The sequence below is a fragment of the Ruditapes philippinarum genome, unplaced genomic scaffold (assembly GCF_026571515.1).
Source record: "Ruditapes philippinarum isolate M1 unplaced genomic scaffold, ASM2657151v2 ctg14595_1_1_1_1, whole genome shotgun sequence".
NCBI classification, from domain to species: domain Eukaryota; kingdom Metazoa; phylum Mollusca; class Bivalvia; order Venerida; family Veneridae; genus Ruditapes; species Ruditapes philippinarum.
Window position 1 is genome coordinate 17,366 of NW_026853049.1, and position 19,396 is coordinate 36,761.

The 19,396-nt window shown below is 32.7% G+C and overlaps 1 protein-coding gene across 1 annotated transcript; it reads left to right on the plus strand.

Moving 5' to 3' along the window:
• Positions 1 to 929: 929 nt before the first annotated feature.
• Positions 930 to 19,307, plus strand: LOC132732408 (galactocerebrosidase-like; the record flags this gene model as incomplete). The annotated part of the gene is made up of 12 exons (XM_060718825.1): positions 930 to 1,124; positions 8,640 to 8,710; positions 9,695 to 9,758; positions 10,301 to 10,389; positions 11,154 to 11,321; positions 11,826 to 11,864; positions 14,142 to 14,281; positions 15,480 to 15,597; positions 15,988 to 16,025; positions 16,740 to 16,864; positions 18,217 to 18,356; positions 19,212 to 19,307. Coding segments are annotated over exons 1-12 (1,224 nt in total), but the record flags the coding sequence as incomplete, so codon positions are not given.
• Positions 19,308 to 19,396: the final 89 nt, after the last annotated feature.

Consider the following 19,396-nt stretch of genomic DNA (forward strand, 5'->3'; position numbering starts at 1 on the left):
CATGTGTCAAGACCCCTCATTCAGATTTTTTAAAAGGGAAAATGCCAAGAAAAATTTGTCAGTGTTTCTTTGTATAAATTATGATTACAAAATGTTAAACTTTAATAATTATTCCTATAATTTGCCAATTAAACCTAGCTTAATTGGAACGGCAATGACGGGATTTAGCATAATCATTATCTACGTACAACAACAACTTAAGTAAAATGGAAAAGGCTTTAAACTTTATAGTTAGCCTACTAGTCATTAGTTTTCATTGATAGCTTTATGATAAAAAAAGAAACAAATTGTTCAGTTTTCATGGTTTATCTTTTTTGCATTTGTCTAAATATAACTGCTTTGTCAGTGTCCTTAGGAAACATTTAAAAAGACTAGAAAGCCGAAATTTAGCCTGGCGATCGATATATCGCTGTATCGCCGATAATTCATTACCGATATATCGATACAAAAATCCTTATCAATGACACCTCTACTTTCAGGTCGTTTTCCATCATGCATTTTGTGTTTCAGCGTTTATTTTGGTACAGCGCGCAGGATGATAAATTATCGACGTTACGCGGAAAAATAATGCGTATACACTTGTATGGAATGATATTGAGGTAAAAATTACACAATGCATGATTACAGTTACAATTTACTCATTGACATTGCTATTGTGGTTATTGGTACAGTCATTATGCATGCTTGCACTTTCATCACGCTTGTTGACAGTTACAACTTGTTTGGTGTTTAGGCCCAGATGTCTATATGGTGAATGACAGTGCAATGTATTTCAACATTGCACTGTTGAACAAAACACACGATGTGACCACACAAAATGAAAGATGCAATCAGCCACTAAACAAGCAAGTTGAAAGTAAGCATAATGTTAATTGGTCACCTTTTGATACCTGGGGCGCTTGTTCAATATTCCGGATGCCTAAACCGTTTCCCATCAGTTGTGTCCCTTTGTTTCAATTACGCCATTATATCGCACTTGTACAAGGAAATGATGCTGATGAATAAAATTCACATTTTCATACATTTTATTGCTGTGTCATTAGGATACACTGACGTGTATCAAATAGATGACAGAAGAGGTTTTGGTAGACGCTTTGACGGAATAGGAGGGATTAGTGGAGGAGGGGTAAATTATGTTTTATTTGCTAAACGGTGAACAAGTATGGGAAAAAACGGTACGATATGATTGAGTTGTATAAACTAATTAATGGTCTAGAAGATTTTGACTGTGAAAAGTTACTCTCGTTCAATGACAATCCCACTCGCCTCATCAAACCCCGCTGTGTAAAATCTATATGCTTAAATGCGTTTCCTGCTCGTGCAATCGACAAATGGAATGACCTGGACGAAACGATAGTTTGTAGCAATAGTGTTAACTCATTCAAGTGTAAATAGGATAAAGCATGGCAGAGTCAAAGGTATGACCTGGAAGATATATATTACTAGACGCGTACTTTTCCGCGTGATTTTTTTTCAACCGGAAGCGGAACACCAAATGTAAACATGAGATCGAGGGAGTCAACAAGCACAGAAGTGCTTACAATACTCCAAGGAAACAGTAAACAGCAAACAGTAAAGTAATGGAATGCCTCGTTTACATAATTCCATTTTAATATTTTAAATATGGTAGATCAATTATGTAGATTTACATCTAGGCTTTTTTTTCTGTATAAAATCATTCATTGTAATCTAAGTTCAGGATACATCTACAAAAGCCATGTAAGTGAAGCCAATAATGTGGGAAATTGACCCACATTCCATCAGAGCCCAGAATCATCCTACAGGTAATATAGTTTAAACATATCAGCTATACTCAGAGCCATTCGGTAATATGTTGGTTCCCAAGCGCGGTCCATTAGCATACGGAAAAGCTGGGGAGCTAGTTTGAATTTGTTGAAAGATTTTGAAAATAAAACTGAAACTGTTCTATTTAATTAAACGCCTATTTCTATATACATATTCAATGGCGTTGTACAAAAGGATAATAAAAGTATGTACATATAGATAAAAAAACACATATGCATGACAAATGAACTACAAAAAATATGTTAAAGATATCAGCCGTGTAAAATATAAAGTATTAAAAACTTAAAAAAAAAAAGAATAGTTAGAATAGTTATAAAAAATAACAATAAAAAATAATTTAAAAGAAAATAAGAATTAATGGTTATTTCAGTAAAATTTTAAACACATTTCCACATCTCTATCAGTTTACAGCCCAATCACAATCTTAAAACAATGCGTAAAAATCTCTAAAATAGTAGGTTTTGACATTTTTCTTGAACATGTCCAAAGTCGAAGACTGTCTTATATACAGAGGCAATTTATTCCAGAGAGTTGGACCAACGGTACTAAAACTTCTGTCGTTAATTGTTTTCCTTTTGTTAAAGGGGACTGCAAAACAATAATCCATATTATCAACAGATCTGAGATTTGGTCTTTTTATGACAGGCTTGTGTAACAGTTCTGTTAGATAAACCGGAGCATTGCCCATAAAACAGTTATACATTGTACATAGTATTTTAAAATTGATCCTAGCTTTAATTGGTAACCAATGCAGTTCCAACAAAGAGTCTTTGGAACTATCATATTTCCGCCTTGCAAAAACAAGTTTAGCGCACATATTCTGGATACGCTGTAATTTCTGTAACTCACTTTCTGAAATGCCAAACAATATAGCGTTGCAATAATCCAAATGTGAGATTACAAGCGACAATACTAGGATTTTTGTGGCGTCCTGAGTCAGATATTTGCGAATGCTCTTTATTCTCAAATAATTTAACATGGCAGTTCTACACTTGGTCTTAACATGTGTTGAGAATCTTAGGCCCTTGTCTAAGTAGGCACCTAAGTATCTTATGACACTGACATTTTCAATTTTATCACCGGCGATATCAATTTCTTTAATTGAACATTTACCAAGTTGGGCTTTACTACCAAACATAATGAATTCTGTCTTAGTGGTGTTAATTTTGAGTTTATTGGCATTCATCCAGTCATTGATGATTACAGCACTGTCTTCAAGTTGCTTTATAGCGTTAAGTTCATTGGTCACTGAAGTTGTTCGAAAGCGTTGACTAGCAATGTGGTCATCAGCAAAGCCCTACACAGATATGGATGGTGATATCACATCAAATAGGGTTCTCGCATATGTGAGATAGAGCCACAGACCAAGACAGCTCCCCTGATGTGCATTCCAGCAATCGTGGAGTCGATTCAGTAGAATTAACACTGACGCGACAACTACGAGGTCGCAGGTACGAGTCCACCCAAGCTAACACGGTACCATTGACACCATACTGACTGTGTAACATGTCGAGTAGAATGTTGTGGTCAACGGTGTCGAAAGCTGCACTTAGATCTATTGCAATTAGAGCTGTGACCTCTTGTTTCTCCATATCGTCTAGAAGATCATTGACAAGTCTGAGTAAAGCAGTCTCACATGAATGATGACGCCTGTATGCTGAAATGGAGTAAAACGGCGATAATCTTGATGTCTGTTTCTCCTGTTGCGTTGTTTGTATTGATGTTGAAGTTTAAAATTGAACATCATCATGGGGAATAATATCGTCTTTGTTGATGGACAAAAGGATTATGTGAAAATATTGGAAATGGAATAAAATACATGGCGGTTTTGACGGTATATGTGCGGATTTTTTTCTGGGTAACATTTTTATCTTGTGTATTATTATAAACGTTGAAATTTTTTCAAAACAGCTTATGTTAATTTTTTTATATATATGACCAATATATGCTGGGATTGACAAATATACATTTTATTTGGATTTTAAAGGCGTTTTGAGCTCCGCACACTAAGTGTCTGTGGATTTACGGGCTTGTTGTAGTTTATGTAGGTCAAGCCTAACGTCTAAAATTTATTGCTCATAAACACATAGCATCATAAAAAAATCAATAAATGTCTTTTATCTTGCCTTTCAAGCTTTATTCAAAAGTTTATCAAATTTTCTTTCAATATCATGCTCAATCTTTAACATAAACTCTCAAACAATGTAGTTATCAATGTAAAGTAAAATACAAACATCAATCTAATTTGACCTATCGGCCATACTAATTAAGTAAAGCGCTTTACAGATTGATTCCAAATTTTTGAACAGAAATATATATTCATACACGTTGGCGGTGCATAGGCAAATATTTCGTTAAAAAAATTTTCGTTTGAAACTTCTGACTTATTTAAAACTCTTGCATTTGAATTGGCCAATCAGATTTTGCGCACTGTGTGACGGCCATTTGTTTATCGGCTGTATCAGGAATTTAATTAGATAAGAGGATTTAATCATGATTTTTGGATGTGACAGTTTAATTATTTTGTTGAAAGGTATTTATTTTTTACTTTTGTTCATATATAGGTCAAAATCAATGTAATTATACGCTGATTTAAAGTGATTTTTTGTTCAGCCTGTTTTTCTTGCAGAATGTCATGCTATTGGTTTTTGAGCAATTTCAATATGACGTTGCTTTGGCTTGCCAATAAGCAAAAATATCTCAAAGCGACATCATATGTATAGGATTACCAGTACCAGTGTGTCATTTAAAGAAACATGGTTGTGACCATAGTAAGGCTCAAACCCATGATAGGGAGAGGAACTATATAAGATAGAGTTATTAAAAATCCCTAATGAACGCTCAAAATGACAAATTTGAAAATGTTGCAGGCTTGGTTTGATTGAGCCTTTTTATGAACTGTATTGGAAAGTGCAAGTTACTGTTCACACACCCCTAGCACTGGTTTAAGCATTTATCAATATTTATCATGAAATGGAAAAATTTAGAATTTTTAAACATCCACAGATGTGTTCATATAGTGGTTATCATGGAACTTTCAATGTGACATGTTAGTGCTATTCCATGAAAAGCAGCGTATGTTCCCCAAGTAAAACAATGTGTGTGCCCTAAACAAGAAAACAATGGGTGGAACTAAATATAATGGGAATTTGAAAAAAGATCAGAGGTTATGAAGCCTGCATATCACACATAAGCTGTCAAAAGACAAATTTAAAAAGCAGGCCACAATTATCCTTAGGGTGATTAAACAGTATTTAAGTTGGGGAATACTGGAATCAACCAACTAGGAAATAGCTGAAAACTAAAAATACCACAATCACAACAATTGTGTTGTGCTGAAAGATCTTTCATGATCTGAAACATAACATCCTCGATTGAATGTACTGGCCAACTTTTTACGGCCTCCACATGGCACAAACAACACTGATGTGTATATAAGTTTTGTTTCGTTCAAATCCCTTTCAATAATATGTAATAGTTATATTCATATAAAATATTGAATAAAGTAGGTGAGGAACACACGTACAACACCAGGTCATTTCTAAAAAGTTTTTATTGGCTACTAGTTTCGAGTAATACAATACTCTTCATCAGGCTTAAAAAATATCAAAATCTAACTACTGAAGTACTGTTATTTAGGGATACTTTTTTGTGTTTTGTTACTATAAATAGAAGTATTGTTGCTAATAATAGATATAGTTTTGGCACTGTTCAAACGAGCTTATCATTAAGTATATCATGTATATTGTTTGAATAAAAAGGATCACAAGTTAATTCTGCTTTGTTTAATAACCCATTAATCTGTCCAATGTTTATAATGAGTTCGTTTGTTTCACTAAACATACCATGCTCATCTTGGCAAACCATATAAAATATGATGAAATATTGCAATAGATATGTTTAAACTAAACCCATGATGCCCGGGTTGAGAGGAAGACACCTTTACCACTAGGCTACCACTCCCTTTGAATATACATGTACTCATAATGAAACACTCTCTGACATACATAGACTTGAATAGTAAAAATGTCTTAAAGAACTTATTCTCTGAAAGTAAAATGTCAAGAGTTTTACATGTAGCATCAGGGGGGTCAGTTAGTTAATATACAACACATAGACTTTATGTAACTAGTATAGGAAAATACATTCAGTCTTCTTTTCAATGTGAATGCTACATTTAAATGATGCACGTTTGTAATGTTGCTTTTCGTGGGAAAATCTTGAGGTTTATATAGTTTTATATAAGTGAAAACAAATCTTACTTTGTATTGTAATTTTTATAAATATTCCTGATAGGTTATATGACCACATATAAATGGTTGTTTGTTATATAACCAAGCCACTGTATTTCTAAACAACGGTATAACCTGTCAAAATCTTTATAACTACTAATATGGGTGTCACAACCTGTTTTTTATTTTGTTTTATTACAATTTAGGTAAAAACATAGAAAGATGTTTTTTATACTATACTACAACAAATTTGAATATAACACTTTAAAAGTGCTTATAATGATTTTATTGTCTGACCATGACCTTGAACCTCATAAATGTTTGCTTATTGAAATTAATAGCACTCTGAATAATTGTCAATTATACATAAACACTTGCACTTTGGTTTTGGTCACATGTAAGTGTGGGTTGTAGGATATTTAACTATATTGATCTTACATGTACATACATGTGACCATAATAATATTTTGATAAAATCATAAAAAATGAGCTTTGCTCTAAGTTATTGGTCCGTTTTTTTATTAGCTCACCTGTCACAAAGTGACAGAGTGGGCTTTTGTGATCGCTTTTCGTCCGGCGTCTGTCCGGCGTCCGTCGTCCGTCCGTCATCTGTAAACTTTTACTTTAAATGACATCTCCTCATAAACCACTAAGCCAATTTCATCCAAACTTCACAGGAATGTTCCTTTGGTTTTCACCTTTGAAAATTGTTCAAAGAATTTAATTCCATGCAGAACTCTGGTTGCCATGGCAACCAAAAGAAAAAACTTTAAATATCTTCTTTTAAAAAACTCAAAGAGCTAGAGCTTAGATATTTGGCATGAAACATCTTCTAGTGAGTGTCTACCAAGTTTGTTCAAATATAAGCCCTGGGATCAAAATTGGCCTGCCCCAGGGGGTCATTGATTTTCCCTATATGCATATAGTAAAAACTTAAAAAATCTTCTTTTAAAGAACCCAAAGAGCTAGAGCTAAGATATTTAGCATGAAACATCTTCTAAAGGATATCTACCAAGTTTGTTCAAATAAAAGCCCGGGGTCAAAATTGGCCCCGCCCCAGGGGGTCATTGATTTTCCCTCTATGTATATAGTAAAAACTTAAAAAACTTCTCTTAAAGAACCCAAAGAGCTAGAGCTTAGATATTTAGCATGACACATGTTCTAATGGATATCTACCAAGTTTGTACAAATAAGAGCCCTGGGGTCAAAATTGGCCCGGCCCCAGGGGGTCATTGATTTGTGTATAGCAAAAACTTAAAAAATCTTTTGTGAAAAAAACAAAATAGCTAGAGTTTAGATGCTAAGCATGAAACATCTTCTAGTGAGTGTCTACCAAGTTTGTTCAAATAAAAACCCTAGGGTCAAAATTGGCCCGCCCCGGGGGTCATTCATTTTCCTTATATGTGTGTAACAAAAACTTAAAAAATCTTCTTTGAAAAAACTCAAATAGCTAGAGTTTAGATAGTAAGCACGAAGCATCTTCTAGTGAGTGTCTACAATGTTTGTTCAAATAAAAGCCCTGGGGTCAAAATTGGCAGGCCCCTGGGGACATTGATTTTCCTTATATGTGTATAGCAAAAACTTAAAAATCTTCTTTGAAAAAACCCGAATAGCTAGAGTTTAGATATTAAGCATAAGACAATTTATAGTAAGTGTCTACAAAGATTGTTCAAATAAAAGCCCTGGGGTCAAAACTGGCCCTGCCCCAAGTGTGTCATTGTTTTTAACTGTATGTGTTAAGAAAAAACTTGAAAAAATCTTCTTTTAAAAAACCCAACGAGCTAGACCTTAGATGTTTAGCATGAAACATCTTCTAATGGGTGTCTACCAAGTTTGTTCAAATAAAAGCCCTGGGGTTTAAACTGGCCCTGCTCCGGGGGCCTATATACAGGTGAGCGACTTCAGGGCCATCATGGCCCTCTTGTTATGATTGGTGTATTTTCATGTAGTAGTTAAAGAACTTGTATAGTTATATGTCTGAAATTGTTTATTTTACATGAATCCTAACCTCTAACTATCAGAATTTGTAAAATTGAATTGCTCAATTTTGGACTTCAAACAGTTCAGTTCAATTTTTGAAAAAAGTTTTATCAAAATAAAGCCTGGCTGAACTGCACAGATAAGCAGACTGGCCTGGCTCCTTAATGCTGGCAAAGACTTTTCAGTTCCCGCAGGTAAAGGGTACATTATTCTAGTGTCTTATCCTTGTTGTTGGACATTGCCCATGTATAACAGTAACAAAGAGTTATGTTTACCCAGATACACTGCTAGGCCCCTGAAATCCAGGAGCCTGTCACAATTGGAGCTTTATGTTATTTCATATATAAGAATATTATTGTTTATATGTTAACTAAAAGCTTTTCTCCAGGTTTGATAATATATTAATTTGCAGATTTTTATACTATGAATTTTGATTTTTTACTGTCAACATCTTGCATTTTTCTAGTGTATAATTACAAAAGTACATACTTGACGATTTAGTTTCTATAGAATTAACAGCCTGTGAAAGTGCAAAATAATAGATTCACTCACATTCATTCCTTATAATACATTTATATTGCTACATAAGTAATCAATGTATCATTGTCTGGTTTTATTTCAGGGCGACATCCAAGCTGTTAATAAATTATCCTGAGCCACAGAGGAGTGAAATTTTGGACTATTTGTTTAAGGTACATTTTGTGCTTGAATTTTTTCTTATGATGAAATATGCAGCCAAACCTGTATAAAAGGCCACCTGTTACCTCATACAGAAAAGTAAGTGACTCACTCGCGGCAAGCCACTATATTGGTCACTTTGATCATTTATAATACATAATTAAGCATAACATTCCTTATGATACCTATGTTACTATATATAGTAACAAAATCAAGGATATTTCAAGGTCATTATGGCAAAATCTAGGTCATTATGCAATTTCTCCTGCCTTGTTACTTGGCATTATTTTTTGCATAATGACCAAATGAATGAGTGCATGTTCAGCCCGCAGGCCATTATGGACATCTTTGGGTCATTATACCATACTGGCAAGCAGTGACCTAGTATTAACCTCTTGGTAATAACCTTAGTCCATTGTAGTCATAACATTACAGGGCAGTTTTCACCCTATCACAAGGGACAGAAATAAGGCTCAAATCGAATCCATATTAGCCTCCCTTGTTCGCCAATTTCTTGTTTTTTAAAAGAGGATGCAGGTTATATGATAATACACATGTTTAAAAACTTACAAGTCATGTATTTGGTGGTTTTTGAACTTTGAAAATTTCTTAAATTTACCAAAATATCAAATAATATTTCCCAATTTATGTCAGAGGCCTATTCCCAAAGTAGCTGGAAAAGGCCCTGCATTACTTGTATTGCATTATTTGTCAACCTTTTTTTTCCATTTCAAAATATCTCTCTGCAAAAAAGTTTTTGTTTTTTATTTTGAAAAGATTTAAGTACATGTATTGTAGATTCCAGTGGGCAATATATAATATAATTAAGGCTTTAGGTAATCACTTTGATGAATAGATTCATGGGCTTTACCATCATTATATTCAAATTGTACAATGATAATTTGACTTTTGTTAAATGTGGTCAGTAATGAGACCAGAACAAAATTGGTTTTTGTTTGGCTTTACCAAAGAGTGTAAGGTTTTTATTTCAATTTCAGCCGAACTTTGGTGCTTCTCTACATATCTTGAAAGTGGAGATTGGAGGAGATGGGCAAAGTACAGGTATTAGTTTGTACATGTGATGTATTTTGTTTTTGTTAACAACCGTCAGCTTCCATTTTTTGAACTGGCTAGTATCAATACATTTATTTCAACCAGTAAAGTGCAAACATATACATGAATACAAAGTCCTAGTGTACAGTCTAACTTCTTAATGTGACCATGTGCCTTAAGTGGTTTTATTGAAGTACACTGTATAATTGCTATGTCATTTACTTTGTGTTGAATAGCTTCTCTATAATGCTCAGTCAGTCACTTAAACATCACCTTGTTAAATAATTTTATTTATTTTTGTAACCTCTGCAGTAATTGAAAATTTATAATGTCAGCAACTCTGCATGTTCTGAGTGTCAACTTCATATAAACTTATGCTCATTGTTAGCCATTAATAGTTGGCAATAGGAAACTGTCAATTTACTGATAAGCTGTAAGCCTCCCTGTTTGTAGCATCATAATGTTCACATTTTGGTTTTGAAGGCCTAATTTTTATTAACTTTTATCTTTTGCTTAGAATTTAAGTCAGTATTCTTATTTGTTGTTTGAAGATGGGACAGAAGCTTCGCACATGCACAATGCTGATGATGAAAACTATCAGAGGGGATATGAGTGGTGGCTAATGGTTGAAGCTAAAAAGGTTTGACCTTCTATTGACACTTTTAAAAGGCAATAAATGTACTCTATGATCATACCATCCTGTAATTCCTGCTTCCACTCCCCACCCCTCTCCCACACACACATACAATAATAAGAATAAAAAGGTTCCAATTTTAGCATAAGGTTATGATAAGGTAATGATAAGGTAATAATAAGGTAATGATAAGGTAATGATAAGGTAATGATAAGGTAATGATAATACTACAGAGGAATTCTGTTTCAATAGATATTACTTTTAAAAAATGTATATAAGCTTTAACCACGTTGTCTTTGTCAATGTTAAGTTGTTTTGTGCTGAATTTGAAATGAACATTGCTTATTTTTAGGATTTCTATATACAGATATTAAAATTGTTTATGTGAGAAGTGTTGAGTCTGGTCAGACAAAATGTAAGGCAGTGTGCTGGTAGCTTAATCCTGCTGTAGTTTCTAGAAAGGCTGATATAATCATTATATTATTAGTTATAAAGAATTTTGACAGGTTATATGGCCCTATATAAATGGTTGTTTGGAAATATAACTGGAGTAACTAGGCAAGGGTTATATTGCAAACACTTGTTTATATACAGCCATATAACCTGTCAGAAATATTTATATACAGCAAGCAACATTGTTAAGAGAAAAAAGTAAGATTTCTTTATAAATTGACAACAGTTGTGTTTATAAAACTATATAAACTTATGATTATCCAATGAAAAGCAACGATACATACATGCAGTATAATAAAATATATTTACCATTACAGAGAAACCCTGATATTAAGATCTATGGGTTACCATGGAGTTTTCCTGGCTGGTTGAATCCCATGGGTGAGAGAAATCCATACAGGTTTCCAAAACTGACGGCTGGATATGTCATTAAATGGATTAAAGGAGCTGCCAAGTTTTATAATGTTACTGTTGATTATATAGGGGTAAGTGCAAAATATGAATCAGATTGGTATGTATTTTTGCAGGTTCTAAGTACTTTGTAATTCTAGTTATTGCTGTTTAATGTTGTAATGACGGAGATATGAAACACTGTCAACTGTTAGAACAAATTATTTAGTTAGCAAATGATTAATAACTAATGATTTTTATGTTGACTATTCAGGGAAAAGGAGAGCCATCCCAGCATTGGTGCCATCTTCATACTTTGATTAAGTTTTTGTGTGCATGTTGATACCTTTAAAACTACTGAAAGGAATGGATTGAAACTTCACACACTTATTTGCGAGCATAATAGTAGGCCACTTTGTAAGGCCCACAACTCTAATGTGGATTTTGATAAAGTTATGGCTATTTTTACATTATCCAAGCTCTTGTTTTACTATCAAACACTGAGATTAGTTTAGCATGCTGACATACTGACATGTCTTGTTCAGTTATTATATAAACTTAACACTTGATCAATGTTGGAACTGGATATTGATTTTCAGATATGGAATGAGAAGAAATATGATTCTACGTATATCAAGGTAAGATATATAGGACAATGTTGTTTGTTGAATGTATATTTCCTATCTACTCTGTGTCTATCTCACTGTTTCAGATTTGGAATGAAAAAGATTATGATAAGGTGTATGTAAAGGTGAGCATGATGTATATAATATTAGAACAGGATGATATCTTTTACACTGTAGGTCCAAACACAGCCAGGGACTTTTTATCGGAGGGATTAATCTAGCTTGATTATGGGATGGGCATTTGATGCCTTTATGTGACTGAAATAATGCAAGAATGGGCAATTGGGGTCTTTCTTCACTCATCAACAGAGTTTGCATGAATGAAACCCCAACCATTTAAGTGCATTATATTTTTTTTTGTTATTTGGTATGAATTTTGGAGGTGTGTTGTTCTAGGTTATTGGAGTTTTCTTTTGCTTGCACTTGATGAAGTGTGATGATATAAGAATACAACAAAGTGATTTCAATAGACTTATAATTCAATATTTTGATGGATTTTATGTAAGATACAATGTTGAATTTTTTATAGTTTCATAAAGGTGCTTAAATTGTTACCAAGACAACAAAAATGAATTTATAGATAAAATCATCCTGTTCTAATGTAAAGGTACAAGGGTATACAATATGTATTAGTATCATTATGTAATTAGTGTTTTAACCAGTTGTTTTCAGTAGCATTTTTTCAATCGTTTTTGCATATGCACTTTCCTTTGCTTACAAATGTAGTCATTTACTTACTAAAATGAAGATTGCTTATATATACATGTATATATTGAGTTCAATTTAAACATGCTCAGAAAAGTGTAGAGAAAATACTTCAGTTTTATCACTTCATGTGTGTATCTACATAATGCTTGTGAAAACTGCTTTAGTTTAGCAATATCTTTTGATGAACTTTATACACTATTTTTGTAGGACATTAACATTATTGAATCAGTACAAGATATAAAACTTACACATGTACAAGATGTAAAACTAACTTCACAGAAAAACAATTAGTAATATGCCTAGAGATATTCTAATACTTTATTTATATATACATATATATATCCTGAAAGTTTTTAATACTGCATGGTCATAACATAGATTTTCATCAAGAAACTAAGTATATCTATTTACACAGATGCTGTAGAATTTATTAATAAGTTTTTATGTGAACAAATGAAAACAGTTGTACTGAACTACAAATTTGATAAAACCTTTTACAGCCAGGTTTAAGCATTCTTTTACCTTTGTTTATTATAACCATTTACCCTGGGCTATATCTTACAAAAATCTTGAAAAGTGAATTATATATGAGCCGCATCACGACAAAACCAACATAGTGTGTTTGCGACCAGCATGGATCCAGACCAGCCTGCGCATCTGTGCAGTAGAGAAACTGATAGCGAACAGCATGGATCCTGATCAGACTGCGCAGATGCGCAGGCTGGTCTGGATCCATGCTGGTCGCAAACGCACTATGTTGGTTTTGTCATGACACGGCTCATATTATATCAAAATTAAAGCCTTATATATAAAAAAGTTATGAATGTGATAAATTTCAGGTCTGTTTCACATTTTCTATGTGCATATGTTATTATTTTTTTACATTGTATATAGTGAATATGTTAGGAAATTTAACAATGTACTCTCAAAAATGATTCAACTTTTTGAATGTACATGGCTTTAAAGACTTTCTTATGCCGTAATAATAGTCAGGCCAGTCTGAACATTTCATGAGATACACATTAAAATTTAGGATGGAAGGCATTAAACCATTGCTTTTTATTATTAAGTAGAACTTAACCTATTAGCTTGCTAGAACAAAAACTGAGTCAGGCCAGCCTACATTTACACCTCTTCACAGTTTCACCAGACTGTATACTGTTAGCTAACTAAATAACTAGATATAAGTTTTTTATTATCTTAAAATCCCCAAAGCAGAAAATTGACAGTTCCAAATAAGAAATTGTGCAGGTGAAGGGTGAAGGGTTATAGGTATCATGATTTTATTGTAGTACCATCCTATAGTCATAGTATTGCATGCTTACAATATAAGTACATGTACATACAGTGTACCTGTGTGGGAAACATTATAATTATAAAGGAACCCTCACTACTATTGATGGTTTTCAGACTTTAAGGAACGAGTTAAACAAAGCTGGACTCAGACATGTTAAGATTGTTGCACCAGACATGGTTCGTAAAGATACATGGGCCATATGCAAGGACATTCTGAAAGACCCAGAACTAGCAAAAGCTGTAGATTATATAGGGTATGTCTTTATATTATGTTGATATTTGCAGACATTAAGGAAGGAATTAGACAAGGCAGGTTTAGTGCATGTAAAGATAGTAGCTCCTGATGCCCCGCATATAAATGACTGGCAGATTTCAGCGGACATCCGTAAAGACCCCGAGCTTGCTGCTGCTGTAGAATATATAGGGTATGTGTTTTGTTTGTGCTAGATGTGCTTTTTGATATATTTTAAAGGATCAAGAAAGACAAAGTATAGACATGTTCAGAGGCAGTTAAATTATAAAGGAGAAAAATATATAAAAAATTAAAAAAAATAGATAGATAAAGAAAGTGAAACATGAATTTTTTATTTATATTAATTGCTATCTAGGAAATACTAGGTTTATTGCTTTGCTTGCAATAGTTTATTTAGTTGTTTAATAGCTTTTGAAAACATTTGTAGATGCTTAAACAGTTATAGAGTTTGTTTTGAGGCTTCTTTGGCTGAGTGGTTAAGGTTGTTGATTCCAAACTTCTTGCCATTCACTACTGTAGGTTTGAATGCCACCAGGAATTTTTTTTATTCTTTTATGTGAGGAAGGCATCCAGCTAGCTTACAAAATGTTAGCTGCAATTCCCAGGTGCTCGCTTGTGTCTGAAGTAATGCATATTGGGGCACCTGGGGTCTTCCTCCACCATTAAAACTCGAATATTACCTTACGACCTCTTGTGTTAGTGTGATGTAAAATCCAACTAAGAATAGTTTATTTTTGTGGGCAATATACTTGTAGAAAGAAGATGAACTCAATGAACTTGACATGCTATATACAATTGTTTCCAATTAAGTGTAATACTGTTTTGATGTTGTTTCTTAATGTTTTGTAATTATCATAATAATTGTTATAGTTGACAAAAATGTGTAGATATGTGTTTCTTAAAGTAAATTACAAGCTGTTAATTAACTGTATAATCTATTTATAGTAACAAATATTCACAGTCAAATTGATCGTCTATATAAAGTCAATATAAAATTCTTTTAAATGATATCACCTACAAACAATAACACTCAAAAATAGATACACGACATTGTAGATATTTATGAAAATTATAACTCAATATCAAGCATGTTAAATATTTCATTTTTGCAGAATTTAATGTTGCTGATCTTACAGTAGATTATTATTAGTTTGAAAAAATTAATGGCTTAATAATATGCAGCATCTGAATGCATGTATTTGATGAAAACCTTCCCAGTGCCATTCTATTGCTTTTTAAGACAGGGGGCTGTTGAACTATAGAAATATATAAAAATTTAAAGAAAGATAAGTCCATTATCAAAATTTATAGTAAAAAAAGGTTTGTTAAAAGAAATGGTTGTGTTATTGCCAAACTTTGACTTTTGTCAGGTCACATTATCCAGGGACAATCACCACAAAGGATGGTATAAAGACAGGCAAACCTTTATGGGCTTCTGAGGATTACAGTACTTTTAATGACCTTGTCGGTGGAGGGTGCTGGGCTAGGGTAAACTCATAACATAGTTAATCTTATTGGATTCTTTTGATGTATTTTATATGCCTCCAAAAAGATTTTGGTTGCAGCATATAACTATTAATTTTCCATTCTTACTTTTGTTTTTCCATTTATCAGTCTTTCTTTTTGATATGTTTGATTTTAAGATCGTAAGAATACACTATGCTCCCCAAAAATCTTTGATCAGATGGTTAAAGCTGATAATAATTGCTGATGTTTCCTAGATGGTGTGCTTAAAACTAGAAAAAATTCATAACAAAAGTTAATTTAAGTGCCTTACACTCTATGAAAACTTTTATTATTTAGAATCGTTTTGCAATATATATTTTGGTACATGATCAAATATATGCATATGTTATAATAATGTCTTTATTTTTACAGATTCTAAATCAGAACTTTGTGAATGGAAACATAACTGCGTAAGTAAAATATATCTTAGATATTTTATCTTTATGATACATTTGTGATCAAAATAAGTATCTTGGACAATGTTGGTTGGAGACCTGCGGCCCTTCCGAAAGCAGTAACAGTTTAATGTCATCATCTGACTTTATATACAGCTAACAAAAATGAAAACGTAAACAAATTGCATGTCTCCAGATGAAAATAAAAAGTTCCAGAAGGCCAAATTTAAGAAAAATATATTAAGAGTTTAAAACATGTAAAAATAACCACAGTCTTGTATGTTTTGTTGAAACTATGGCCAATCATATTATAAATTGAGAACATCATAGTGAGTGGTTCTACACTAGTACCTGATTATGCCTAAAATAATGCATGGAGGGGCACCTGAGGTTTTCCTTCACCAGTAAAGCTGGAAATTTGTGTTGCTGTGATGTTAAATCCATCAAAAACCCATCAACAACAACAAAAATAGAATTTCTACTCTTTTTACCATTGGAGTAAATGATATTTTTTGATTATTCTGACACATTTGAGTTAATTTGTCAGGGATGTCAGTGCTATATGCTAACGTACATTACTCCATTTCCTTACTTGATAATATTTATGCTTTTAACAAACTTTTTAAATATTCATAAAAATAAACATATATTTTGAGGCTATACATAATCTTTGCACATGAATCTATTTTATGTTAAAAAGTTATGAATAATTTGCTGTCTTTTGTTAAGGACTATATCTTGGAACTTGATTGCTGCGTATTATGACAGTTTACCATTCACAAGGGATGGACTTATGACTGCAGAGAGTCCATGGTCAGGCAGTTATGTTGTAGAAAGTCCTATATGGCTTGGAGGTACTGTATCTGTGAATATATTTTTTTATCAAAATTCCTTGTTTTTGAAAATGATCTGCTCCGAGAGTGAAAGTTATTTTATTATCTGTTGATAAGAACATACAAACATGTACATATTGACAGTTTTAAACTTTGTAAATGATTGTTTTACAGTAGAATTATACATGTAGATAATACACATAAATGGGTTACTTTTTAAAAAGGAATCATTTTTATAAAGAGTGTAATTTATACAAAAAATAAGTGATTCAGTGTTTTAATAAATATAATAATTGTGTTATTATGAATTTTGAAAAATAATCATTATTTTTGTAGTCTTAATATAAAGCTAGTATTGGCTCATTTTTAATTTTGTTCTGTAAAAAAGTGAAAATGAATGTTGTTTGTATGACATAATGGAAATGTGTGTTCATTCTATTATACTTTCAGATTTTTTTTACTAGATCTCTTAATTATGTTGTGATAACTTTTAAAGTTATATATTGGAGACTTAACCTTTTACCCCATGAGCATATTGCGAAAAATGGCCGCTTTCATTGAAAAGCCTCCTGTAACAAGTTCAAACTGCTATGAAACTATGAAAAATGCTTCAATTCTAATGAAACTTGGCACAAATGTTGACTACACCATAGCCTTTGTAACAGCATGCTCAATGGTAAATTTCCTGTTACCATGGCCACGGGGGGACGTCTCAAAATTGCCAAAAATCACTATTTTGCATTGTTTTTTTCCATCAAAACTGAATTCAAAGTGCTGCAACTTCTCAATGAATTGAGATAGAGTAAAAGGCTTTTCAGCGTCGGTTATTAGTTACCCTAAGATCGACCTGAGGCCATTTTTAGCCTGTCACATGTCCAAACTTTCTTGGCGATGAGGGGGACTCCGCCCCCCTTCAAACCCCCAAACAGAAGGGGGCAATCCCCCTTCTGGCAACCCCTGATGTACAATTTTGAAGGGGGCGGTGACTAAAAAGTAGTCATTTTTTTAACAACATTTCTCAAACGTAAAACAGTGTTTGGGGTATAAATAGGGCATTTTTTCACTGTTTGAGGCCTCAAAAAGGAGGGGGGGGGGGGGCAAAAAGCCATCGAAACACGCTTATATAAGGGAAAAGGTTAATTTTAAGATTTATAATATGACTTATATATCAATGAATATATGTTTAATTCCTTGCATTTTTTTATGAAAAAAGAAATTAAAAAGAATAAAGTTTTATGATACTTTTTTAAATCAATATGTGTTATACACAAATTAATTCACATGATTTGAAAAAAATACTGTCTTTTATAAAAATTTTTTGTTTAGCAATGTTTGAAAAATTATGATGTAACTGGAGTTTTATTCTATTACAGCTCATACAACACAGTTTACACAGATTGGTTGGAATTATTTTCGTCATGGTTACGGTAGTGGCCATTTTGTTTATGGAGGAAGTTATGTGTCCCTTGCAAGTCCTGATGGGAAACATCTCACAATTATCATAGAAACTATGGTAACTGCAATAATTACATGTATCTTTATTTATTGTCAGTTTGATTTCAAATTATTATTTCAAAGCTGTATTACAGTTCATTTCAAATACCTAGATGTAAATACAAATTTTCTCAATTTTTGTGAATAATGTATAACTTTATATTGCTAAAAATTGACATTGATGTTGTTGCTACAATCTACATGTTATACCTCTTTAAGTGTACATGCTTTTTTCTCTAAATTTTGAGCCTTCACATCGATGTTCAGTCAGTCTCTGACTGTGGTCTGTGGCTTTCTTACACTTAATACAAATGTATGCAACTAATGAAAACATTCAAGAAATATGATATTTATGTATATGATATCTATGAGAAAATGTGATTGAATAGTAAGTTTAAAAATTTACCTATGAATAAAAAATCACTGAGCTGAAGTCGTATGTTTTTCATTATTTAAAAAAAAAAAGTAACTACAGATAAAATTTGTACCTACTATGACATGTCAGTTACCATAAGAAGCAGTAAGTAGATGTAAACAAGCTTTGTAACTTTGGAGATCCATGACAAGTGTAACAGGATTTTGTTCAATAAGAAACTCACAAGGCTGATTTAAGGAGTGTGGTTCATCAGCCTAACTGTGGTTTTCTGTCATACACATCTCATCCTGTCTGACACTGTCATGTCATAAATAATCAAGATAATGGTGAAACAACATGAGATGAGAACAGTTAATAAAAGTTTTGTTTATTTGTTTTGTTGTTTTAACCTTAGAGCAGTAACAGGTTTACTCCTAATGAACTTAAATGGGAGTTTACTCATTACTGCACTGAGGTGACGATATGCAGATGCTATTTAGTATTTTGTTTTCGTTGTAGAGTCATGACCATTCAAAATGTATCCGACCACCACTACCTCAATATAATGTGAAGAAACAGACAGTCAAATTCCAGATCAAAGGACAATTTGTAAGTGTAACGGTGTTACAATCCAATTCATTTTTGAGGGTGCACCTACATTGATGTTAAACAACTATGATAGAGATGGTGGTTGTTGTGTTGGT